This window comes from Streptopelia decaocto, assembly GCF_964273445.1.
Source record: "Streptopelia decaocto genome assembly, chromosome: 2".
Classification (NCBI taxonomy): Eukaryota; Metazoa; Chordata; class Aves; order Columbiformes; family Columbidae; genus Streptopelia; species Streptopelia decaocto.
Genome location: NC_138655.1, coordinates 92,591,117 through 92,613,103, shown reverse-complemented (window position 1 = coordinate 92,613,103; position 21,987 = coordinate 92,591,117). Strand labels below are relative to the sequence as shown.

The 21,987-nt window shown below is 43.6% G+C and overlaps 1 protein-coding gene and 1 long non-coding RNA gene across 2 annotated transcripts in view; both read left to right on the top strand.

Moving 5' to 3' along the window:
- The first annotated feature begins 12,109 nt into the window (after positions 1 to 12,109).
- NEDD9 (neural precursor cell expressed, developmentally down-regulated 9) overlaps positions 12,110 to 21,987 on the top strand; it is a 107,742-nt gene continuing 97,864 nt past the window's right edge. Inside the window, exon 1 of the mRNA XM_082043887.1 lies at positions 12,110 to 12,266. Coding sequence (XP_081900013.1) covers positions 12,222 to 12,266 — 45 coding nt within the window. The 5' untranslated portion in view covers positions 12,110 to 12,221. The remainder of the gene's footprint in view (positions 12,267 to 21,987) is intronic.
- Positions 14,047 to 17,383, top strand: LOC309435545. The gene is made up of 3 exons (XR_014183182.1): positions 14,047 to 14,175; positions 16,970 to 17,059; positions 17,153 to 17,383. It is a non-coding gene; the product is annotated as an uncharacterized lncRNA (long non-coding RNA).

Genomic DNA, 21,987 nt, shown 5'->3' with positions numbered 1-21,987 from the left:
ACCACATGCTGAACTCTTTAACCCAACCATAGTATCCTGCTGATTCAAGAAGCCCCTCCATTCAAAGAATGTAAACTCTGCTATGACAGGAGCAGAGAGTTCTCTTTTATAGAGAGCAGGAAACTTTTCTAAAGGGCCTGTTTATGACCTGGCTGGAGAGCTGGAAATAATTAAGTGTTCTTGTCAAAGGTCAAAGTCATAGGGTTAAATTCCTAGGAACTCAAAACCACCCTCGGTGACTGCACCAAGACTGATCATTTGGCCCTTTTCTGCCCACAGTAGGAAGGCAGTGAGCAGCCTGGGACAGGAGCGAGCCATGCCTCAGTCATCTGCCCTTTCCAGTTCCAACTCTGACATTTTGAGAATCATCACATTGCCTTGGTCTAAAAAAGCATAGCTGAGGTTAAAAAAAACTAAATAAATCTGGAAATTAGAATTGCAGCCAAATGACCTATTTATAGCAACACCAAATATGAACTAAACACCAAATGACAAAATAAGATCCTGATTCATATTCTGCTTCTGATGTAACCCTGCTGAATTCAATGGGGCATTAGACTCTGCAGCAGGAATCTCTCCCCAGATGAAAACACCAGCACTGGCCTGGCCCTTGGGGAGCTGTCGTGTTCTACCGTATACACGAAAGCTGCAAAACTATGTCTGTAGGGACCTCGGTGCTTAAATTTGAAGCCGTGCATGGTGTTGTTACTGAGCAGTGCTCAAAAGCACAATGAAGTAGAAGAGGGAATTCACTCCTTGTGTGCTTTTTTACCAAATAACGATGTTAGCCTCTCAGAGGAGCAACGGTCCACCTCCCTTTGTGAAACTTAGCTGAAAAGTGACACAATAATGTGTAGCTTGAGTTTGTTAACATCCCTAATGCAAGCTATAAGCACTTCCTGGTGAGACATATGGAGTGCAGCTCTATTTGATGTACTCACCAGCCTGAAAGCAGAAAGGCAAGCAGGGGTGGAGGGTGGAGAGGACCTTCTCCATACACTGTATGCTGGGGAGACATGCTGCCTCATTGACCCAAGAGTTGCTTTCCCCATTGCCTTTCATTCAAAGTCTTTTGCCCTGGCCCCTCCAAAAAGCATGATTCTTGCTAATGTCTCTTTTTTGGGGGAAATAAGCATCATTATAAGGCCAGGAATCTGCCAGAAAAACCCTCAGAGAGTGTTTCTCAGCTCTAATTTCCTCTGTGGTCAAATTGTCTGTTAAAGACCAAGTGGATTTTCCTACTACACCAGGAGAGCAGTGTTTTAAGCTCAAAGGCATCTCTATTCATCCTTGTGCAAGGGATCAGGTCGTTCTGTTTGTCTGAGTCCCTTGCTTGCTTCAATGTAAACTATCTGCTATTAAATTTCTCTGTAAAATGAAGTAAAAAGTCTCAGGTTGGATCTGAAATCCAAATTTGGTAGACAACTTGCTTCACAATGGGATGAACTTAGGCCGAATTACAACTACTGATGAGATTTTGGGATAGTCCGGGTCCTGGCACAGTGGGTTGGTCAGTCTCTACTGCAGATGGCACTTCTGCCTATACCTCTTCTCAAGCTCTCGTTCTGCCAGTCTGCAAGAAATCCTTGTTCATCACCCTCCTTCCTCCCTGTTCAAATTTCTGAATCCGAAGATCAACTAAGACCATGCAGTGACCTTCTGCACTGACTGCTCTGTCTTTTGTGAATCTAAATTGATTTTCCTTGCATGGGAACATCCAGGATCTACCCTTTGACCTTCCGCCTGAGGTTGTGCATCAGGATTAAGAGAGAATGTGAAAGCGGCATTTGACTGTCAGCATTGGCAAGAAATATGAGCCACCCTCTACTAGAAAACAGTCTGTTCCTGTCCAGTGCCTGGAAATATGGGAATTGCCAGACTTGCTTAGACACAAGGGTCAATATCCTGTCTCTGATGTTGGCCAGCACCAGATGCTTCAGAGAAAGGTCTCAGAAGCCTGTAGCTGGCAGATATGGGATAATCCCATTCTTATCTCCCTGCTTCGGAGAACAGTATAGCCAGCACGCACACAAATACAGGCACATATGTGCACACTGGAAACCACCCGTCTCAGAGAGCTCTCTTCCTGGAAATACTGCAGTGTTCTGAGTCACGTCAAGTATTGTTAAATACCCATTGTAACAGCCTGCAACTGGCCCCAAGGACTCGGCTCTGTTAAGGAAGGGAATGAAAAAGACAAGGGATGCTTAGGGTTCAGCAACCGTATGTAGCACCTGGGTTTCTACAATGAGTGTGCAGCTAACAATTCAACTGAAGACAGCTGATAAAACCAACCCTGTTCACCAGCCCAGAGCCAGCAGTCCAGACAGAAGCTAAAGTATCATCACTTTGACAGAAGAACAAGGTTTTTGGAAGAAACTGCCAACAGTTCACCCATATTCCTGTAATGTGGGCTTATTCTTGATCATGATTTAGTGTCCCTTTTCCACACCTCCATGGTCAACTGTTAGGCTTCCCAATGGCTTTAGGCAAGGAGTCTTCAAGTCTCCAAGGTGTGCTCAGCTTGCAACAATGCTCCTCACAGCACCTACCTATGGAAGGAAGATGAAGTGGGACCAGGCTGAGCCTGGATATGTTTTCAGGCTGCCTTGAACATATTGCCCTTTCTATCTATGATTTAATAACTTTTTTTTATAACAACACTAATCTGCATGGAAAAAAAGGCTTTCTTTATGTAGAGCTGAAGCTGAGGCTTTGACATGAGGTTTGTCAGGCATTCTGGAAAGCTACTGGAACAGCCACTGTGGATTTCCTGGCCCTTTTTTTTTTCCTGTGTTTTGAGTTTATCTACTGCTGTTACGTAAATCAGATAATTATGAAAACATTATACTGTTCAGTACTTGCAGCTCAGATGAGACGGGGAGGAGGAAGTTTGTGTTGACCTGCTGGAGAATTTTGTTATTGATACAGTTGAGGAAAACAGAGATCTCAGCACATTTTGCTTGTTTAATTAGTGTCTGTTTCTAAGACTCAGAATAAGACTGTTTCTAAGTCCCACAGAATACTTTCTGTACCAGTAATTAAAATGCATATAATTATACAGAGGTATAAGATGATAATCCACACTATCTGATACTGCTGCTATTTGATAGCTCTTCAAACAAAGTACAAAGCAATATTGATCTTCTTAATGCTTTTTACTCAGAAAGACACCCGATGCAGAAACTTATAAGTCTACTTTCTTAAATCAGTGGGCATAACAAATAGGATTGCAGTTTCTTGGCAAAAAAAAGTGTTTCCTTGGAGTAAGCTATTTTTAGTTTTGTTCTAAAGTCTTTGTGAGGGGCCTCTCTGAATCAGTTTGAAACACAGAGAGTCCCCTTCCCTAATCTGGAGAATATCGTACTCCCTCTCTCTTGCAACATATGTTATATTGAATAGCAAAAGAATAATCTCATTGGCAGCTTTTTCTCTAAAGGTTCCTTCAATCAAAGCTCCCTCTGCTCTCCCTCACTCATCCTTTGCATACACACTCCCACCCAGGGGTTTCTCTGGGAACAAAGGAAAGCCCTGTAGGGAGAGCCCGTGCTGAGCTCCAGGGTTAATGCTCTCCTAGGACTGCTGCATGTGAGCCACGCATGGCCCTCAGTTCTGGCAGCCAAACATGTCCTGTTCCTCCACCTCCCCATCCTTTCTGCAAGTGCAGATGATCAGCAGAGCTATTTTTTTAAGGCAGGGCATTGTTTAAGAGAAACAATACATTCACACACTGCTATGTCATATGTGAAACTGGGTGGCCATGTGATGCAAAAGCTGATCTGATACAAATTCATTCTGCTGGCTCAAGTTGGTTAAAAATTGTTGATGGCTACCTTTGTATTGACAAGATTAATGCTGGAGCAGACCTTGCAATCAGTATAAAGCCACTCTATGAGCATGAAATCAGCATAAGCCCTGTACTGCAGGGTCTGGTTAACTCAGCAGGGCTTGGCCCACCCATCACATCTAAATGTCACTGTGTGTCCCTCCCTCATGGGGATCAAGTACACACTGGTAAGTGGCTGTTCCACGTAGTCTTGTAACAACAAACCATGGTGTTGGGCAGTCCAGAGCCTCAGCAGGTTCGGCAGGGCTGTCCATCACTGCATGCTGCACCTCTACGCAGTGATTATGGGAGGGGAAAGCATGATGTCCTTTTGTCACATGCTTGCTGGCCCACAGAGCAGAAAACCCTTCCTCACACCAAGCCGTGGATTGGTGTTTCAGCCAACTGCTCACCAACAGGTCGAGACAGATGCCCGAGACCCCTGTAAGTGGGATCCTAAGGACACCCACCACTTGAAGGTTTAACTCCTGACTGCCTCCCAGGGTGTGCTGAGAACCTGATGTGTATCGTCCTGCAATATTGGTGCTCAATACAAACCCCAGCTTACAACAAAGAAATCTCTCCTTACATCTTGGTCCATCTTGCCTTCCCCAGGGGGCACAGTCCAGTGCTGGTGCCTCACTGTTCCTCTGCTAAAAAAGATGAGCTTTGCCAGTTCAGACACAAAACAGTTTGGCAGTGGCTGCCCTGTAACCCATCCCACCGAGCTCAGCAGGGCAGGCCTGGTCTTTCCAAACAGAGCGACCTTGGGATGTAACAGGAGAAATGAGGGGCCTCACGGGCTCAGAGCCAGCGCAGTGCCGGCTCTGAGGGCACTGCTCCATGTGGTTGATCCCTGCAGCTATTAAGGAATAAAACGCTATATAAAACTGTGCCACAGCCAAGCAGAACCTCAGGAAGATGACGGTCACCAGAGACCTGTTTGACTCCTGGTAGCTACTTGCTTGCTGTTAGAAAGGCTGCCAAGGTTATAAAAGCTTATGAGGAAAACACACACCGCCTCCTGTAAGCCCTGCTGCTGGGACTGAGGCTGCTTTGGGTACCTGGTCCTCCTGCTGCGCAGCCGGTCGCCTGCTCTTTGAACTGAAACGAACCCTTTTTCCACTGCAAACGGTTTCCTATGGAAAAATCAGGGGTTTGATTAAATGAAATTATCTATCAAGTACATTTAACAGAGAATAAGATGTTACCATTTGAGAAAAAGAGAGGAAGAAAACCCCAAACGCTCCCAGACTCAAATAAGATCAGCCAAAACACGTCAGGTTTTGATACACTGCCAAACTCAGTGTTTTCCATGCAAAATGTTTAAAAAAGAAGTAGCATCTGTCCTAGAGAGACCCTCCACCTTCCTATTTTCTCATCAAATGGTCAGGATCATACCACTGTTTTAGCATTAGCAGAGAAAAAAACCAACAGCCTTATATAGGCATTTTTCTGCTTATACATTCATAATAAATTATACTTTGAAGAAGAAGGAAGATATACAATTATGGAACTGGAATTTTTTTACCTGGAATAAAATAAAGACACTTGCTCTCTTCTGATCTTGAAATAAGTCTTTTCCCCCAGAGACTGCAGGAAGATTTTCCTGTATTTTTCCACTAGTGATGCCCCACTTCGCTCGATGCTTTTCCCCATTCACCCCTGTGCCAAAGCCCTGTCTTCCAGTTTCCTCACTAACTTCACAGAGCTGCAGAAATCAGATGTCACAACTGAGAAAGGGAGTTTGGTCCTTAGTCCTGTAAAGTTTGCTATTAGGCAAGTTTAATACGTTTCACATTGGAGAGCTAAGGTGAAGCGGTTCTATTAAATTCAGATTATGTCTCCTGAAGAACATTGCTCCATCTGTGCTCACCATCCATCTCTTTTTTCCCCCCTCGCCCTTCTCCCTGTTAACTGAGTCCTGCCCCAAGGATAGTAATAACTTCAGTTTGTTTTAGGAAATAACTGTTCCTTTTGTTATTTGTGACATTTCCAGACCTTCAGTTGATTTCTAACTTTCACCTAGCCTGGAAGTTCACATATATGAAAACAGCAGTGTTCTATTCCAAACAAAGCCCAAACACATACTCCTTATTTCTTTATAGCACCATAGTGATAATATTGAAGCTATTACCAAAGTATAATTGACACTGAAGAATGATGATCATTAGCAGTACCCCACTGTGTTTTTTGGATTGGGAGGTATGAACATCCTTCACAGGAACATAAAGTGTGAATAATGAATATACTTTTACATAGGCACTCTCAAAAGAAAAGCATGGGTCCAAAAGCACTGCACGTAACTTTTTTCCCCTGAAAGTGATTAAATGCAGATGGCTATCAGGAAAGCTGGGTTTCGCAACAGCAGTCATATAGGATCCTTCAGACTATTTGGCTAGTAATTTAAGTTAGGAAAGCTATTCGTAGAATGTGACCTCTGGAACGTAGTTATTCCAGGAAGATGTAACATATTATGAGGGAGTGAATTCCAGGACTGAGTTATTTCTGGTAACAATTGAACTACGACAAAAATATTTACAACTAACTTATTAAACAAAAACATTCCAATATTTGTCAAGGAGTTTGTTTACAATGAACAATTTCTGCAGATCTCATTAGTTTCTACTTAGGGGAGAAATAAATGGATATAGATTTTGGAAATGATCCTATACGTTCATTTACAAGATATATACAACTCCCATTAATTTTAAACAAAGGGGTAATAAACAGCAAAGACTAACAAGACACGCAACCCACAGATCTGCCGCAAGTTCCCTGGCGCATATTTCAGCCCTTTGCAAAAGTTCTCCATTTCTTCACAGCTGGTCTCCATATGAACTAATAGCTCAGTCTCGATGCAAACTTTTTCCCTTGCCCAGATAAACCCAAAGCAAAGAAAGGTCAGAACAATGTCACTCAGCTCTTTGCATAGGAGCGCAAACGGTGCAAGCACAAGGCACTAGAAACATGAGGGACAATCTCAAATGCTTCCCATGCTAAATTTGCCCACCAACAGAAAAGGTTCTGTTCTCACCATCAGATAAAAAAAAAATGCTGCAAACAGGGACAGAAGATTGAAGGGTCTTCCCTGTCCCAAGTCATACAGTGCCTTCCCATCTGCATCTTCAAATGAGGTTTGTTTTTATCATACTAACACTCCCCCTTCTTGCTTCTCCGAGGGGCAGAGGTCTCCTTTCAGGGCTGCCATGACCTCTTGAGCTTCATTTGTTCTTGTCTCAGAGCTCTTCTTCAGCTTAAACACCTCTTTTTCTAATGTGCATTTGATGAAGTATCTATAGAAAGCAATTGTACCTGATGGAATCTTTTGTTTTGCTACACTAAACAAACCAGCAGGCTTTTTAATACCTTTCCCTAACAAAAAACAAACAAACAAACAAAAACAACAACAACAACAACAACAAAAACCACCCACTTAATCATTTTCTTAATGAACCTAATGACCTGTCTCTGCATCTGCCCCAGTATGAAGTGATTTTTCTTGGAAGTAGGTGACTAGATTTCTAGATGACATCTCAGCGCTTTACAAAATTGCACTGATATTTCTCTGCCCCTCCTGGCAATTCATGTGGAGAAGACATTTCTCTTTCTTTAAGGGCAAGTCATGCTAGTGACTCAGGGTGATCTTGTGATCGACTAGCACACAACTAGTGTACTCACATCTTCCCTGTGCACAAAAACCAAGCATGGGGGTTGCACAAGTCATGTTCAGGCTGCCCCGCCAATTCCTTCCTCCAAAACTCCTCTGACCCTCTACACCAGCCTTGGCCTAGAAATGCAGCTCTGGAGGGATGTAGAATATTCCACACAAAACAAATCTTTGCCTGTGAGCACCTCCCAGTTGTCAACAACCCGCAGACCTTAATGCGTGCCACATCTACATTTGTCTCATTTTCTCTTCTGTGCATGCTTCCATCTGACGCTTCCCCCATGGAGTCAGGTTTGCTGCTGCCTCAGGGCCAGTCTTGGCTGCTTTTCCTAGTACCAAGAAAAGGACAAGTGCTTTACTCCCAGGTATTCCTTACTGATGTGCCCTCTTCCTACTATGCTAAATAGTACTGAAATAATATAATAAACTCTTGCTTGAGCAATTTCAGTTATGTACTTCATTATTTTAAGGAAAACATTTTGCAGTAGCTAAAGATAGTCCTTGGTTTTTTTTACTTAAGTGTGTGTTGAGCAATCTAACCTTAGCATAGATAAACAAAGTATCCTAGAGAAATTTTACTGCAATAGTCTATGTGCCCTGAGAGAAGTTAATGCCTCAGAAGTTTTCAGTTAGAAAGCAGTAAAAAAAGGAATTTAAAGTGCAGATGACTATAAATTATGAAGCTGATCCCAGTCTCCCATTTTACAGCAACTTATTTCTGTTATTTCTTTTGACTGCAAGCATCCCAAAGGTGGGGGGTGAATCAGGACCCTCAGCATGACTGAAATGGATCTATCAAGCCAGTTGCAATGGCTTGGCTAGTGCTACACCTTCTCTCCCCACTGGTGCCAGCTCCATCTCATGTGCTAAGCACAGCAGCATCCCCGTCGAGCTGAGACTGTTCTGAGCCACTTGCACTGTTTCATGGAAACTGCTCCTGAATTTAATACACCCTGGCACTGAGATGCATTCAACACCACTGCTTAGACCATGCCCAGAACACGCCTCTTGGGCACTCTTTTCAATTCTGTAAAAAACACCCAGAAGCCACTGTTGTCTTTTCTCTCAGAGCCACCACTTTACTCAGCATCCAAACCAACAGAAGTCTGGGCTGCTCTGTTTCCACCAGGGGAAAAACATATCAAGCGCTTTGTGCTACAGCCTTCCTGGCAAGACACAAAACTCTTTAAATCACACCCTTTTTCAGACTGCAATGTCAAACCAGATGTGGGACCAGATTTACTGTAAAAGGCTCCTTCTGGGCCATGAATCTTCCAGCAAATCTCTAGCGTGCTGAGCGCAGTTTTGAACAATTATTATAGTTTCACTTGAAAGCCCAGTGAGACTTATTATTTCACATAATTTTGACACAAGCCCAGAAGAAACTCAGTGGCTGATTTTACTTTTTGTTATCTGCTGGTGCTTCAAGACAGCTTCATTTCCTCAGCAGAGAAATTAACTCAGTGCATGGAAACAAGAGGGAGAGTCAAGACAGGCAGTTTGTACCTGGCTTCTATTGAAGCTAAATTTGGGATTCTTTTAAAGTAGATTTTTGTTCTGATGGAAAAAGAAAGGGTTTTTGGAGTGTTTGGGATGGTTAGACCCAAATATCTGAAACACAGATCCGTCTGGAACAAAAGCTTTTCAGAAAAACCAAAGGAAGCTGTCCCCAAGAGCATTTATCCACATCCCAGATGGGATTTCCTATTTGAAATTACTGCAAAGAGTTTACAAACCTATTATGAGACTCTGAGGACCAGGCAAATGCTTCACCTTTCTGCTGATAAAGAAAACAGCAGTCTTCCCAGTGCAGCAGAAATTAACATGAAAAGACTCATTCATGCATACAAAAAGAAGACTGGTTTCCACCAGTAAGAGGCATCTTTCATCAATATGTCAGTTTGCCCTGAGGACTGTGCAGGTTAAGAAAATAATACTCATACCTCATCAGAATAACAATTCCAGCCTGCCCAGATCTGATGTATTATAGAATCATAGAATAGTTTGGGTTGGAAGGGACTTTCAAAGGTCATCTAATCCAACCCTCCTTCAATGAGCAGGGACATCTTCAACTAGATCAGGTTGCTCAGAGCCCTGTCCAGCCTGGCCTGGAATGTTTCAAGGAATGGGGCATTTCCCACCTGTCTGGGCAACCTGGGTCGGTGTTTTACCACCCTCATTGTAAAAACATTTGTTTCTCTTGTCTAGCCTGAATCTCCCCTCCTTTACTTTAAAACCATCTCCCCTTGTCCTATTGTAACAGGCCTTGCTAAAAAGTGTCTGTCCCCATCTTTCTTATAGGCTTCTTTTTAAGTACTGAAAGGATGAACCTTCTCTTCTCCAGGCTGAACAACCCCAACGCTCTTAGCCTGTCCTCATAGGAGAGGTGCTCCAGCCCTCTCATCATCTCCGTAGCTGCATTTTCTAGGGTTTCCAAATGCCTGAGGACCCTTCCTGCCTCCTACCTGCCCTGATCTTCTGGAGGCAACTTGCACCTACAGCACGAATACAGGGCTGCAACTCCTGTCTGTGAAGGAAGGTTTGTTTCTGCGGGAAGGAGGCTTTCTGAACATGGCCCACAGAGGTACTGAGGTGCCTGCAGGCTCTGGTTTGCTGTCTGAGGAGTAAAAGGTGAAAAAGCTGGAGGAGTCCTAGTTGCTAGAGCTTGGTGCCTGCTCCCGCTTCAGCCGCAGCAGCCCAGTGCAGCAGGGATCACAATGCAGAAAGCTCAGCTAGCATGCTCTGAGTCCAGGTTGAAGCTGATACAAGTTGCTTCAGTACACATGGCCATATCAAGAAACACAGGAGCAGATGTGTTAACCAGGTTGCTGCCTCTACAGGGTAGACCAGGGCAAGGCAGGCAATCCATTTTTGTGGACCTGAAGGCCTGATCTTGCCACCTCAAAATAAATTAGCAGATATCTAGCAACCACAGAAACAGGAGCTGCAGCCAACTTCGCTTACAAAGCAGAAGGGAAACGCAGCTTCGGGAAGGAGACCAGCATGACTGCTGGTTTTTAGCGTGCACAGAGCTTGGTCTGGGTCCTCTGATCTCAGATGTGAAGACTCATCTTTGGCAAAATGTTCTACAAACAATTTAACTACTGTGTTTACATAGGTGAGCAGCTGATTAGTCTGGAGAATAAAAATATTTGACAGTGTTAAAAAAGTGTTACAGGCAGAAAAATCTAGGACTAACAAACAGGCAGTTCAGATAAAGATAAAAATGTAAACAGCACTTGCTTCGTAAGGTGACTGATCAATCAGCTTTGGTTGCTTATCCTTTTCAGAGTAGAACAGACCTGGGGACAGATTGAGAGGCACATAGAAATGAATGCATTTACCTTCTGTACTACCTTCACCCAGGAAGGACTTCAGCATATACCCCACTCTGAAGTTGAATGCATCGAGATGAAGAAGCTGGAGTGCAACAAGTGAGCCTTTCTCTCTTTCTCACCTCTCTTTCTCTTGCCTACTCCAGCTTTCTTGCCCATCAGATCCTGGTACATCCCACATCCCCCCGCCCACCACTTTTGACCTCAGAGGTCTGGCTCAATTTTTGCACTCACTGACAGAGCTCCGTGGATCTTGTCTTGACAAACAAATTTGTACAACTTCTTTTTTCCTGTCTCACACCATCACTTTATCTCTTTCCATACAACCCTCTCTCCCCATTCAGCCATGCTCCATCACACAATGAGGGGAGTTTAGAGATTCCTCAGTACTAATATTTCAATGTGGAGAGATCAGTTACTCATTATTGTTTGCCTGATAGACATTAATGCCTTTCTCCTGTCTGCTTGGCCAGGCTGGTAGAAGATCAGCATGGATGCACAGCCCCTGCTTGACAGCTTGTTCCCCTCAGGCCATGCAAACAGCCACTGAAAAGTCTTCTATTAGCATCACATTACACCTGTTGCTTCTCTGGAAATTACTAGCATTAGGTATTTTTTGCTTTATAACCAATGGGAATTTTGCTATTGGAGAAAGGGATAATGTGCCTAATTGCACTTTCCCACTTGGTGGTTTTAGATGAACAGCCAGGGCTTGTCCCAGCTCCATACTGATGAAGGGGTGCTCACCCAACCTCAATCACTCCCAATCCCTGCTTGCCTGGTAAGGAAAACTCTGTCTGCAACAGCCCCACTATTCCTTAACTCATTTCTTTTTTAAGGCAACTGAGGCTCTTGGCTTCTCAATCATTTGTGATAATGACAGCATGGGCCCTGAAGCACAGAGACATTTCTTATTGCTTGTGACTGTAATCCATGGAGGCGCACCATGGTGCTGTGGCATGGAAAGCTTGAAGCCCACAATCTGACTTTCCAGAGTTACAAAGTTCCTTTTTAGTACCAAAGCAAGGTTAGAAATATCCTTAGGAATTGGGACTGTCAACTAAATCATCATAATAAAATGATAGTATTAGTTGGCATAGCTCCACTGAATTTGATGCCACAGATAACCACCGAACTCTCCACATAGGCTCTCTTATTCAAGGAGAACTCGGCCTGAATATCTGAGAGATCCAGTCAAAAAACAAGGTTTGCCAAGCAGAGAGGAAATGACTGAAACCGGAAGAAAAACATTTGTGGTTTCTCTCTTATACAAGAAAGAGGGGAGACAGAGTAAAAATGTACTCCTACAACCAAGCCTTCCCTAACAAGCCAACGGGCAGACGTGGTTTCCTCAGGCTGCATTAACCTTACTGAGGATGCGAGGAACCCGATGAGAAGAGTTGGCAGCGGCATGAAGAGCCATGTCCCTGGCAAGGTAAGTGCTGCCTGGCGAACCCCCGCTGTTGTGATTGATGGTGTTTAGGGGAGATGCTACTGTCTAATAGCTGAGCCTGAACCTGCAAATCTATAAACAGTCTGGTCCTTCTTCATTTAGATACACAGCAACCTTCTTGATTCTTTTGAACATCCTTACCAATTAATTTGAACTCTGAGCTTGTTAAAGACTAAATTAATTGCCATTTTACTCCCATGGGCTTTTTTTTGTTGAAATAATATTTTATTTGTGACAACTGACCATAGCAATTTACATCCTCTGACTATTGGGATGCTGATAAGTTCTTTAATGAAGATACGTTCCATAAGAAATCAGGGAAGTCCTGCCTCATCTCCGAAGGCAAATCAGGAAGTTGGCTGGCAGCAGTGAGTTTATTTGCTGAGTTGCCGCTCCTGTTTGATAAGGGCTCAAAACCCAGGGACCTGCTGTTTGCTGAGAGGAAACACTTTATAAACTCTTCTGGAGAAAGCCCATCCTTACTCTAAGCTATGAGTTACCAAATAGATAGCATTTTATTATATAATAAATTATATTTATCAGACAGGAAGTTTCTAATTTCTTTTTAGTATTAAATATACAGTAAAATCTGCCTCAGTCCTGGATGCATCAGAACATACTGGTAGTTCTCTAAACAGAGGTTTAGGATGTGAGAAAGCTCACAAATAATTTTGAAACACAGTTTTAAAGACAAAAGAGATCGTTCTTTGCAAGTGCAGATTTCAGTATAGGTCAGCCTCAGTCATTCCTACTCATTACCAGGCTTTCTAGCCTATAGATTTTCTTGTGTTTGAATTTACATCATGATTTTTTTGCTTTATTTAGGCAATTCATAGTGATGGAGGAACACAATATGATTGCTATTTTGCTAGTCTGGTGGTGGGCAAGCTGTTTTCTAATGCTGGTGGTATTTGATTTAAAAAGCAAAAAAAATGGGCAAGAAAGCATCTGCGAACATAATTTGAATAACGACTACAAAGCTATGTCAACGGTACATGCCCCTCTCTTTCACTTTCTGCAGCTGTTCACAACTGACCTGTGGCTGTACAGAGACCAAACACAAATACTCAGGAAATATTACATGGTGACCTGCATCAGGCAGTCCAGATGCCATTCAGGGCATGATAGGATATGACAAAAGGATATTATATGGGTCACATTGTGTACTGTAAGCAGAAAATGAATTGTTCTGTCCTCTTTTGACCTATTTGAAGGAATCATTTCCTGGGCTAAAAAATACACTTGGTTAAAATGCTTGCAAATTCAGCTAAGTAACTTGCAACATACTGAATTATTAAAGAGGGACTATTGCTTCTGCTGCACTGAACAACTGAACAGTGTCCCTGTACTTTTTTTTTTTTTTTTTTTTTGAGACCTGTCCATATTCAGCCAGGAGAACAAGGAAAGGCTGGACACATGTGTGGCAGCCAAAGTTCTTAAAAGCAACCCTCAGCAACCTCCCTGTAGGCCACTGAAGTTTGTACCTACCAGTTGCATATGTGACAGCCCTCTCTAAGCCAGGAAATAACAGAGACAATCCAGCTCAGTGCTGAGGCTTCCTCTGAAGCAACGTTGCTTCACAGGGTCAGTTAAAAAAAAGAGTTATGTATGCTGGTAAAAGCATCCTATAAACAGTAGGCAAAGCTTAACCAAGGATGGGCATGGGAGTGTTGTGTTGAGGCTAAGTGTCTGGAACATGAAATTTTTTGTCTGCTTCTCAGGAAAACAAACCAAGGCTGATAATAGCAACTTGTGTTTCATCAGAAAAGCCACACTGTCTCCTGGAAAGAGCTTTGACTCTTCATCAGAACCAGGAGCCCACTGTGGCTTAGAGGACTAGCCTGCACCTGATAGCAGAGATAAATGGACATGCTGGGACCAAGCTTTGAAAGTTGGTGAGACACAGTGCCTTGCAGCAAAAGCATTCCAAATTCAGGCTTGTGACAGAGTGAGATAAGACTAAATAGGGAAGGAGGAAGGGGGATGAGGAAGGGTGAAGTAGTTTGGGGAAGGTATGACATTCTCCATCACACTCCCAATAGTCCCTATGAACTCCTTCTGCTAGTCATCCTGCCTACCCTTTCCCCAAAAGTCTCCTTACCCCTGTACCATGTGTTTTGATCTGCATGGTTTCCTACAGAGAAGCACAAACTAGAAGTGGCTATTACATAAAAATGTAACTGATTGCTGCACTAGCACCCCATAAAGCATCAAACTCTGTATCTGGCCTATCCTTCTAAGTCCAAACTTACGGACTTTCTGTGCTCCTGGAGAGTTCACCCCCAGTAATCAAGGTGGGCTAATTGATAGAGATAGTTAAGATGATTAAGATGATTCCATAACTACTCAGAACATCTTTGATTGTAGGTTACAGGTTGTTTTTTTTAAAGACAAAATAATTTTCATCAGCTTTCTCTCACCTAAATTTGGTCTTTCAGAGCAAAGCATTCTCAGTGCTCTACCATACAAACTTAGTAGTAGGCATTTTATGAATGAATCAAATACTAGCCAAAGAGCATGTCATGAATACCAAATACTCAAAACACTCCCAACAGTGTCTGGGGAACAGCCTGTTCTCTGCCTGTAAGTGGTATAACAAGTGGTATAATATATGCTATTACTTGGTTTGAAGCCTGTAGTCAGCTGTGCTCAGATTCTCTGACATCCCATCTAAGACTAAATGAACAATTCTCCTCTGTCAGCAGTAAAAGAAGATATCTAAACAGATTCCCAGAAGATTTTGGCAGTGTATTACAGGGCAAAAATAACGACCTTCAGTTAATCTTTGTGATCTCTCTGATTTACAACTCAGTGGTTGCATCTCCATGTCAAGCCAGAAAAGAAGTCGTAAGTGCAACATGCCCCGTAATTGATCCACCCTATATTCTTGTTGGAGAGACTGCACAGACATCTTCCCTGAGGAGAGGAGCAAGCAGGGATCACACCCGGATGTACATTCGTGTTCTTCCCTCTGCTCAATTACTCATCAAGGCCCTCCTGTCCTGTGCCTGAAGTGCACTGGGTTCCTTGCTCAAAAGAGCATCCAAATACCCACTGCTGTATCTTCTACTTATCTTTCATAGAAAGCCTAATCTTGTTTTCTGGACCTTACTGGTTGTTATGGAAATGACTGCAACATCCATGCATTCAGTATGAGCAGGGAAAGCTCCAAAGTATTTTGTGGGTCTTAACAATGCTTAGACCAGAGCTGGTCTAAGCTCTGTGACATTTTCCCCATCTCTAAGACAGCTTCTAAACCTGTCAGCTTCTTCTCGCTGGTTGTCTCCTACTAGAGAGAGGGATCAAAGGGCTCTTCCAGAGGGTTACAAGGAGTACTAGGGAATGGAACATCTGAGGACAGCATATTTATTCATGTGGTCATTGAAAGAATTAAAGAAGGGAAAAGGAATCCCATAAAAATCACCTGAACTGCAAGAAGTTACCTCCATCACCATGAATCATAAGTTGAGGCATGCTACCTTGGCTAGCTGTGCACCAGTGTGTCATTTCTTCACAAGTTTCAGATAATGTGATGAGACACACAAGAGCCTGGTGCAGGAACTTGGCCATATGGGAGCAGGTGGCCATGAGGCACCCACATCCCTATCCTCCCCCCCCCCCACCGCTTAGTCCTTGGGCCACAAAGAAACAAATCTGCTTTCACTAACACTTCATCTCTCTCCGAGTAATGGTTTGTTCCACCAGTGCCATTTCTATCTGAGTAGGTGAACTCTTGTTTGCCAACACAGCATCTCTAAGTGTCTCATGCAGGACACCCCAGCAGGACTTTATTTTGCTTTATATTACTCTTGCATGAACTTCAAAAATAAGACACCCTTGTGTAACGACAGCACTGTTTTTTTCTACTCACCTTTCTGATTCAAAGCAGTACGAAAAATATTTTCTAAGCTGCAACCAAACAGACCAAAAGTGGTCTTGTGAGCTGCACACCCTCAACTCTGTGCTGAACTCTTCTTTTGAGCCTAAGTAATCAGGGCAAGAAGCATCACCGATGATGAACTATCCCACATGTACTTCCCAGGAGAAGCTGTGCTCCAGAAAGCCCCTCTGAAAAAAATCCAACTTTCACCTTCCTCTAGCATTAACAGTTTGACATTGATGGACATGAGTAGCAAATTATGTTGTTCCCACACTAATTACACAGCAAATTAAAGGTAGCACAGAGCTAGGACTCCTATCGCTCCCTGGCCAGCCCCCTCAAAATCATCCCTCTTAACCCAGGACACCTTAATCCGAGGTGAGGGAGAAGGAGGAGGAGATTTTTATGGTCATTTAAGCCCCTGAGCAGGCACACAGCTCACTTTGCAGCCCAGCTAGGGACGTGGCCTGCTTCAAGAGAGATGAGAAAAGGACTCCTTTTTTTGCCTTTAGCGACACAGACATTCTTCAATTTATTTTATGGCTACAGATGACATAGCTGTCTAGAGGCACTCTGGTGAGGAGAAGCGAGGGGGAGAGGAGCCAGCATGGGGGTGGAGAGCTCCAGCTCTGCCCCTCCACTTGATGTGGTCTCTCTTAAAGGTCACCCACCAGGACCCAACATCAGTCAACCTATTTTAGTAAAAACAACAGCGATCCCAATGAAGATTTATATAACACATTTGTACTATAGCTCTTGGTTCTTTTTTCTTAAATTATTTAAAGCAATATAATAACTTTTGCAGGCATATCGTAGGAGACTGCCAACATTTCAAACATTTCCTTGATGTAGGATGATCACAATTGAAAGGAATGTGAATTTTATCCAGCCGTCGGTAAGGTTTTGTTTTCCTTAATCCCTGAGACTAAATCATTGGATAGTTTTCGGCCTCCAAAATAAATCTTAATTGAGACTTGCTGTCATTTAGGTTACCATGCTTCTAACCAAAGCACCATGGAGCCTTTGAGGAAGGACTGGACAGGGACCCTTAGCACTTCTCATTGCTGCGAGATGGTTGTGCAAGAGAGCTCTTCAATACTTAGAAAAAAGCAATCAAGGGTTTTTTTCATTATTAAAGTGTCTTTGTTTGAAGTGCTCTCCTAGTCAAACCTGTAAGCAGTGTAACCCAGCCAGGATTACCACAGACTGGAAATAAAACTGAAGGTTTGTGTCTTAGGGTGCTGTCATTTTGCTCTGTGCTGCACACACGGGTGACTTTTCCCCCCCCCCACAGTGTAAGAAATTAGCTTATCTCAAGAACTGTACAAAACAAACCAAAAACACTTCCTTCCCCCAGCAAATCTCACTAGCAGTTGGGTTTCATCTAGGTGTCTGCAGAAGTGTTGAAGTAAAGAAGCATTTCAGCTGTGATGGCTGTGTTGCTGAAATTAATAGTAAAGATCCTGACACAGAGAAGAAAATTAACGGTATTTTAGTGCCATTTCTACTGAACTAACTTGGGATACATCCAAGCACCCTGGCAGCTAAACAGCGACATTTTCCCCAGTAAAACACAGTAGGTCCCTTTTCAACAGGAGCAGAGGGCAGTTTCTGTCCCCGTTGCCAGGATCAGCCACAAATGCAAGGAGACAGGAATGGAAACGTCAAGTACAACCCCCTATTCACCTCCCCGTCGGGAACAAACCCACGCCAACACCGATGGAGTGCAAATGTCCTGCCAAAGGTGGAAGTGAGGGAGGAGGGGGAGAACAGCCTGTTTGCCATCTCTCTCAGCCCGTCCCCAATCTCCATGGCATCCCTCAGGCAACATGAGGGATGATCTGGAGACTTAGTTTAATTTGGACAAAAAAAAACCTAGAAGCACTCACAGTTCTCTGCAGCTAATCTGGGTGAAAAGTACCTAAACAGTAATGCCAAGGCTTAGCTTTAAGTAGGCTTTTAGCCCAGAGTTGCAGGTAAAAATTAATAATTTAGACTGACCAGGTTCTGAGAGCATCGGTGAAGGCAGGTCATTTTTCACCCCCAAAAAAGCAGGGAAGAGATGAAATCCAGGAACCTCTGAAGGGACCTGTTTCTCTCTTTCCAGAAGGACTGTTCGTTGCTAGCCTGGGACTGCACATCTAACTTTCTGAACAATTAAAATGGGGTCAGAAGTGTCTGGGTTTCTGCACCATGGCTTCTTCCTCTTAAATAGCGAGTGCAACTCATTCATCCTTCGCAAGGGAGTCACAAGGTTGAACGTAACAGTGGGTGCACATCATACACACACTGCACTAAGTGCTGAAAATAAAACAAAAGGCTTGTTCACAACCAGCCTGAGCAGCTCTGCACTTCATGGCTTTCATACTAAAGAGCGCCAGCATCTCCCAGAAATATAATTAACTGTTCTTTTTATTTGAGCTGGTTTGAGTTCACACATCAGATTCTTCCATTTTGTATCAGGATTCAGCTACACAGTGAATCCTAGTGAGAATTTTGCTTTAGGGAGTATTCCCAGTAAATACCAACAGACTTTTGACTTTTTGAAGCTATTCTAAATGCATGGCTTGACAATAATTAATAATAAAAGTGACAACTACTTCTTAGCTCTCAAACACTACAAAATTTCTTCCAAAATCCTACTAACCCAATAATGCAGGTTGGAGAGCAACCGACTGCTGCAAGGGGCATTGGAGACCCTGGCAGAGAGTCGGCTTCATGTGCCAGAAGCGGACACTGGCAGCAATGAAAGCTGGTGGAGCACTGGGCTGCACCAACAGAAGCATGGCCAGCAGATATGGAGAAGTGGATATTCCCCTTCGCTCTGTGTTCATTAGAGAGTATCTAGACATTGTGTCCAGTTTCATGTGCCCCAGTACAGGAAAGGCACACATAGCCTAGAGTGAGTCTGGTGTAGGGCCACCACAATGGTCGCTGCTGGAGCACCTAACCTGTGAAAGAGGCTGAGGGATTAGGGCTCATTCAGCCTGGAGAAGCAACGGCTTTGGCCCTACAGTACCTACAAGAAGGTTATCAGGAAGACTGAGCTACGCTCTTCAGAGGTGTGTGGTACAAGGAGGAAACACAAAGTTTGCACATCAAAATAGATGAGTTTCTGGCTTAGATATAAGGAAAGTAATTTTCCCCATGAGGACAGCCAAGCAGCAGGGCAGGTTGCCCAATGAGACCATCCTTGGAGGTTTTCAAGACCAACTGGATAAATCCCTGAGTGACCTGGGCTGATCTCATAGATGGCGTTGCTTTAAGCAGGAGGTTGGGCTACATGAGCTCAAGAGGTCCCTTTCCTACCTGAATTATTCTGAGATTCTCATATTGCAAACTGTCACGTGCCATTAAAGGTTTAGAAACATTGTCAGTAATCACCGAATAGCTCCTGAGAGCACACAGGGCAATTAAACTTTAATAACCTGTGGGCCTCCTCTCCAATAGCATCACATCCATTTAGTTAAAGATCATCTGAGGTTATCATCATTATAACCACATGAGTGGTCATAACTAAATGCTGATCTGCCAAGACCTGGTCTGGAGCCAAGTCAAGTAACTGGAAAGTTCCAGGGTACACATCAGCTGACTTGAGAGGCAGATATCCAAACCTGAACTCATTATTGGAAACCTAATTACTATCCATGAAAAGACATAAATCCACATCCTTAGGCAGAAAGCTCAAATAGGTCAGACTGATTAGTGCCAAAACATATTTGCTCTCACCTGACTACAAAGGGAGACTGACAACATGCAGCTGCGTATAGTACACACCTGTAAAGTAAGATGAGATGGATTCTACCCCTATTGACTTCAGCAGGGGATGGATTATGCTTGGAGCCTATCAAGGTCAGCACAGTCAGACTCAAAAGTACCATGCAGACATACACTTCTGGTGCATTTCACAATTTAGAGTTTTATTCCCACAACTTTGTGACTGTAACATTTATTGGGGAGATAGTTTTCTTCTTACCTATCATAGGTGGAACAGTCTTGAGGACTATTAGAGGAGACTGTGTGAAATTTCATGGTGAAAAACATGAGGAAAGCAGAGGAAAAAAATACCAAATTCTACTAGCATATCTTACAAGTTATGAATGTACTGTGGGATCTGATAACTTTTCACTGAAGCCTCCGTACCTTGTGCTGGGATTCTTCCTAGAGTCCACAACACAGGTAATATGAGCCTGTCTTCATGTGCTCTAGCAGTGGAAAAGGCTGGTGCCGTCTTATACTTTACCAGGGGAGATGCTTCCAACAGATGGAGATGAGCTGATCAGGGCAAGAAGGGCTGCGGGGAACCTGAAGAAGTTGGGGTTAACTCTGTAGTTTCACAGCCTGTTTCTGTTGGCAGAAGCAGGAGGCCACAGGGTGAAGTGAATCGAGACACCAATCTAGGTTAAAAATAACGGCATGGGAGGGGAAAGAGGTTGGGTGGAGAGGACAGGCTGGCTGTGCTCCCAGATGGGTGAATGCCCAGGAGGTGGAGGCAGCCCTAACAGGAGCAGGATTAAGGGTGGGACCACTGCTCTTGGATGAAGGAAAGGTGGGAACACTGCTCTCAACAGCCACCAGCTTGCGCCGGCCTGGACACACTGTGGTGGAAACCCAGCAAGCTGAGGAGTTGAGCCCAGTTGAGGGAAGGTGGACGAGGGTCCAACTGCTGCCTGAAAACACTCCCAGCAGGAAAACACAGCAGAGAAAAAGTGAGTGACCAAAGATGAAAGACAGTGTTATTCCCACACCCTGAAAATGTTTTTGTCCTGGTCAGTTAGAGGTTTAGGTTGGAATAATACAATAATTCCAGTTGGAAGAGACCCTCAAGATCATCAAGTCAAACCATAACCTAACTCTGGCACTAAACCATGTCCACAAGAACCTCATCTACGCATCTTTTAAACACCTCCAGGGATGGTGACTCCACTGCTTCCCTGGGCAGCCTGTTCCAATACCTGACAAGCCTTTCCATGAAGAATTTTTTCCTAATATCCAATCTAAACCTCCCCTGGTGCAACTTGAGGCCATTTTCTTTTGTCCTGTCACTTGTTATTTAGGAGAAGAGACCAATACCTTCCATGCTACAATTTCCTTTCAGGTAATTGTAGACAGTGGTAAGGTCTCCCTCATTAGAATGAGGCTTCATTTCACTTATTTTCTTCATTTTTGCCTCCACAAATAAAACAATGCCCAGATGAGCATCCCTTTGGCATCCACCCACCATTAGCATCCCCTGCAAAACAACTTCTCTGTCAGCATCCTAGAGTTAGGCAGAGCCACAGTATAAGGATGTAAATGACGAACAGGTCTCAGAGAGAAGCAATAGCTTGTGCTAGGCAAACTGAAAGCAAACTGAAATTACGAAAATAACAGACAAGCTTTCAATACACAGGCCTAAAGAAATGCTGGGTGCCCAAATCCTACTTGTGTTCTCTTAGCAAATATGCCAGCCTACTAGAAATTGTGGACTGCTCCATCAGCCTTCCCTCTCTTCTCAATGTTGTTTAAAGTTTCCAGCTCCCACTGTCCATATTTCCATTTTATTTTACTTAGTTGTGCAGTGGCTGATCACTCCAGTTCTTTTTGTGTTTACTAAGCCATCTCCGAGCATCCACCACCTCTGTCCCTAGACAACAGAGCTCATGAGAGAAAGTGCTAAAACAGAAGAGAGATGATCAGGAGGGATAGCATGAGGCATAAAGGTCCTCCATGCTTTTTGTGTACTTTGGAAATCCTTCAATACAGATCAGTCCCTCAGTATTCAGGTCTCATCTCTAGCTTTCTCCCTGTATGTTCCCCCCTCTCTTCCTGCTGGTATGAGAG